Source organism: Cyprinus carpio, chromosome A14 (assembly GCF_018340385.1).
Source record: "Cyprinus carpio isolate SPL01 chromosome A14, ASM1834038v1, whole genome shotgun sequence".
Lineage (NCBI taxonomy): Eukaryota > Metazoa > Chordata > Actinopteri > Cypriniformes > Cyprinidae > Cyprinus > Cyprinus carpio.
The window spans coordinates 10157688-10162974 of record NC_056585.1 but is presented as its reverse complement, the minus strand read 5'-3'; the positions used below and the strand labels follow the sequence as shown (position 1 = coordinate 10162974).

The window sequence follows — 5287 nt, the reverse complement described above, 5'->3', positions numbered from 1 at the left end:
AATAAAAGTTTTTTGTGTATTTTTAGTTTGGTGGTTTGTGGTTTGTTGTTTTTCTGAGGATTGATTGTTGGACCTTTCAAAATATGACTTTTGAGCTCAGACTGAGACAGGAAATGGAGGAGGAGAGATGACCAGAGATCCTAAACGCTGCTCAAGCATCAACTTTGTGTGAGTTTGTATGCTTGAGAATGCTTATTTTAAGTGGATGAGAGGGAGATTGAGAAATGATATGTATGGGATAATGTATGTTTGGTTTTACACAGCGCAGCTTAAAGGAATAGTTCACCTAAAAATGAAACTTTGCTGAAACTGACCTCACCCTCAGGCCATCCAAGATGTAGATGAGCTTGTTTCTTCACTCAGCAGTGAATGGGTGCCGTCAGAATGAGAGTCCAAACAGCTGATAATAACATCACAATAATCCACAAGTGATCCACTCCAGTCCATCAATTATTGTCTTGTAAAGACAAAAGCTGTGTGTTTGTAAGAAACAAATCCATCATTAACACAATCCAGCATCCGGCTAAAATAGTACATAATATTGCTTCCTCCAGGATCCACTGTTGAGCAAGTGAAGTAATGTTAAATTTACATTTATTTTATTCTATTTCATTAGCCATTCTTGTGCATATTGTGCAACATTAAGATTTTAGGATAAAAAAAAAACATGAATGATTAAGAAAATGTGTATATTTTAGATTCTTGTAACCACTTTCATTGTCCTGTGATGTAATAAAATTATTTTTGTAAAGGTACAAATGTTTCATGTTTTATCTGTAATAAAGAGCTCATGACATGCACTGTTTTTGTTAATACTGTTTGTTCACTTGTATTAGTATTTTATGAGTCACGATTCGCATAGTAATTCATGCCATATTAAATAAATATATACAATACTTTTATAATTAAACTGGGAAAAGGATGAGTCATATTTCAGTGTCATTACATGATAAGGCTTCTGTCCAGAGTATGACTGGGAAGTGACTGTACGTGGTAAAGAGAAAAAATTCCCATGGTGCGTGTCTGAAAGTTGATTACTGCCCCCTAGAGGACAAACACAGACACACACGAAGATGATTTACTGTTTGTTTATTTTATATATATATATATATATATACTTATATATATATATATATATATATATATATATATATATATATATATATAAATATATATATATATATATATAGGGAACTGAAAATATAGATTGTACAGTAAAAACCCATTACGCCTTTGAAGAGTCATAAGAGTCATAAGAGTCAATGCAGTTAGCACCTAACCAGAAGTGCAATAAGCGGTAAGTACAGTTCAGACAGGACCACTTGGCAAGTTACTTAAGTTTATGGAAACAATTTATCTTTGGTGGTATGGTTCGTTATGGGGGTTCTTGCTCTAAAATTAATTGAACATACAAGAGCTTTAACATTAACCCCCGGAACCATCAGCTTGGAAATACATAGACAATTAAGACACTTAATAATGTCTTTAAAAGCAGACAGTGGTAATAGTGTAGATGTGGCAGTGGGACGTCTATACTGTAGCTTGGTTATGAGGATGAGAGACTCTCAGCAGTGAGGTCCATGCTGGCCGGGATATGGCCTGACTGAGCAGTTCCCATACCAGACTGTGATACAACTGGTCAGGATGCTCTCGATCACACACCGGTAAAAGTTCACCAGGATGGCTGTAGACAGCTGGTTCTTCTTCAGTGTCCTGAGGAAGAAGAAGCACTGGTGAGCCTTCTTGACCAGGCTGGAGGTGTTTGTGGTCCAGGACAGGTCCTCCGAGATGGTGGTTCCCAGGAACTTGAAGCTGGAGACATGTTCAACAACCATCCCGTTAATGTAGATGGGGTCATGTGTGCTTCCTTCCTTCTTCCTGAAGTCCACAATGAGCTCCTTTGTTGTGCTGGTGTTAAGGAGCAGGTTGTTGTGGTGCTGTACCTCCTCCCTGTAGGCAGTCTCATCTTTGTCTCTGATGAGGCCAATCACCGTGGTGTCATCTGCAAACTTAATGATGGAGTTGGATCCATGCACAGGCTTGCAGTCGTGGGTGTAGAGGGAGTAGAGGAAAGGGCTTAGCACACAGCCCTGTGGTAGAGTGGATGGTGGTGGAGCAGGTTGTGGGCCTGACCTAACAGGCTGAGGTCTGTTGTCAGAAAGTCCATAATCCAGTTGCAGAGGGAGGTGTTAATGTCAGGTCTCCAAGTTTTGTAGGTACCAGTGTTAAATGCTGAGTGGAAGTCCGTACAAATTGTCCAATTGTAGCTCGTTGAGGAGTCCTTGAGGTGTGAGACGTCAAAGCATTTCATAACATAGGGTGTGAGTGACCGTCATTCAGGAGTTGGGAGGAGTTGCACTGCACAATGGGATGGCTTGCTTGGTGGAGGGACAGGTTAGCAAGCGCTGCACATGCCCCTGACCGTGGATGCCCCGGGCCACATGCGTTGATCGGCTGAAGTGGTGTAGTCAGAGTTTGAAAAGTGTTCCTTGCTCGTCGCTAGCCTTTAGCTCGTGTAAGGAGATGTCTGTGACCGTTGGAGTTGGAGTTGCTGGCGTTGTAGTCGCTGATGACCTGGAATGTCCCTGGCCACATGCGTCGGGGGTCCAGAGTTGAGTGCCCTTTAGCTTGTAGCAGTCTTTGGATTTTTTGATGCCCCTCCTCTTTATAGCCCTGGATTTGCTGTAGGCCTGAGCGTCATCTGACCTGAAGGCAAGTGTGCATCTCCAGGAGTTCACCTCCTTTTCACTATACCTCCTCAGTACTGGATTACAACTCTATACCTCCTCAGTACTGGATTACAACTGTGGCTTCTGATTAGGGTACGTTGTGATCTGTTTTTCTGTTGTACCGTGTGAGAGCCACAGGCAGACTGAGAAGCAAACATACTCCAGTCAGTGTGTTGAAACCTGTCCTGAAGTGAAGAGTCTGCTCCAGTTGGCCACACTTTGATGGTCCTCACTGATGGCTTCACACGGTTGATGAGGGGTGAATTTTTAGGGGTGAGAAACAAAGAAAGGTGATCAGACAGTCCGAGGTGGGGGTGGGGGGGTCGTGATGTAAGCTCCATCAATGTTTGTGTAAACATGATCCATAGTTTTGTCTCCTTTAGTGTGGCAGGAAACATGTTGATGGAATTTGGGGAGAACTGTCTTTAATTTGGAGTGATTAAAATGACATGCGAAAATAAAAGCAGCCTCCGGGTGAGCAGTCTGTTGTTTACTAATGGCCGCATGAAGTTCGTTCATAGCAAGCTTGGCATTAGCATCCAGTGGAATATAGACTGCAGTTATAATAGTGGAAGTGAACTCCTGCGGCAGATAAAAAGGTCTACACTTAACCATGAGAAACTCTAGGTTGGTCTTATGTAGAGCTAATTATGACAACAGACTTATCCAGATCCAAACCATACCCTGAAATAATGCATGAGAAAACACATGATTTATTTACATTATTAGCTTTATTTTATAAATGAGTCATTTTCACTCTTTTAAATGCAATCCACTGCTGCCCCCTACTGGAAAATAGTGACATACAATCAAAGTTTGTGATAAATATGACTTCATTCTGATCCATTAGTTAATAAGAGACATTTACCACTGGAAATAATTAAAATGTGCACATTTACTTCATTAAATGTTCAGTTTATTGTTGAAACAAAGTCCCTAATATGACTGAATCAGAACTCTTTCACTCAGTGCTGTATTTTATTGACAAAATGTACTAGTGAGCTGCTTACTGTCTATACAGTCAGCTGTCTACTAAGGGAGCATCTCCACTGAAATAGAACCTCATGAGTAACTCATCTGGAAAAAAAAAAGTTTAGTTCCATAAAGTGAAAAAGTGAAAGTGACGTGAAATACAGCTAAGTATAGTGACCCATACACAGAATTCAAGTAGATGCATCACTCTTAACAAACATAATACTGTATATGTGTGTGTGTGTGTGTGTGTGTGTGTGTGTGTGTGTGTGTGTGTGTGTGTGTGTGTGTGTGTGTGTGTGTGTAAATAATATACACATGTAAATATTTCTTAAATATATACATGTGTGTGTGTGTGTGTGTGTGTAAATAATATACACATGAATATATTTATATATGATTATATATTATATAAAAATATATATATATATACACCATATATTATATATTTTTTTTTACAAACACACACAGTCCTACATTATATAAAACTACAAATTTGGTGTGTGTAGTTTTTATAGTTAATACATATAAAAACTACAACACATTCTCATATTTATAAGCATACTATAATATAAAACTACACACACATATTTATATATGATAAAAAAATAATATATTTTTTTTTTATTTCAGCTAGTTCCAAAGGCAAAATTTGTAAATTTAATTTTGATAAAATGTTACTTGAAATAAAATAAATGTAAATAAAAAATAAAAAAATAGAATTTAAACTTATTTTATATCAGCTACATTTCTCATTATGTTTACCTTTATGTACTAAAATAACTAAAACTGAACAGTAAAAAAAATAGCACACTAAGGTTTGGACTGGCATCTGCTGATACACATTCTGTCTTTATCTCTTTTTGTTGTGTTTATTACAGCTCATCATATGACTGTGATGATTTGTGTGTGTGTGTGTGTGTGTAATGAGGTTTTGTGTTTTATGAGGTGATTTAATGAGTGAACACAGTTTATTATTATTTTTTATTTATTTATTTTTTTGCCTTCTCAGAACTATGAAGAGACAAACCACAGTAAAAATCAGTTAGCCATTTAAAACCCATTTAAAACAGAACTACTCAACTAACTACACGCTTGACGCCCACTTAACATGAACTTCTGTTGGTTCAAGAAGGTGGGTTCTGCAAATCGCTGGACAATATACTCGCTCTTCCCAGGACTTTTACCAAACATGTAAAGCATTAGTAATGTCACAGACGTATGTATTCATTGAGGGAAAGAGATAAACGAGGGCGCCGTCGTAGAGAGACACAGTGAGGCAGCCGTGTGTGACACCGGATGAAACAGTGTGTGAAGGCAGGGGCGGACTTACCCATTAGGCAAAGGTAGGCAACCGCTTTGGGCCCCCAAAATCCAGGGGGCCCCCTAAAATGCTTTTCATATAGGAGTTGTGCATTAAACACTGACACATTAACAGTTGCTGTTTACGGTGTTTATTACTACGACAACCGTCTGAGTCTGTGACGCCTGCAGGTGTACGGCTGTATGCACTGTGAGTACCACGAGCGCTCAGACTGACCTCCGATTTGCCCTGCAAACATTTCAGCAGTTATCATAGACCTGTG

General features: G+C 38.9%; 1 protein-coding gene across 1 annotated transcript in view; it reads left to right on the top strand.

Annotated features, from left to right (window-relative positions):
• Positions 1-4594, top strand: part of LOC122147512 (short transient receptor potential channel 7-like) — a 29220-nt gene extending 24626 nt beyond the window's left edge. Inside the window, exon 3 of the mRNA XM_042770530.1 lies at positions 4583-4594. Within this exon, the coding sequence (XP_042626464.1) occupies positions 4583-4594 (12 nt within the window). The remainder of the gene's footprint in view (positions 1-4582) is intronic.
• The last annotated feature ends 693 nt before the right edge of the window (positions 4595-5287 follow it).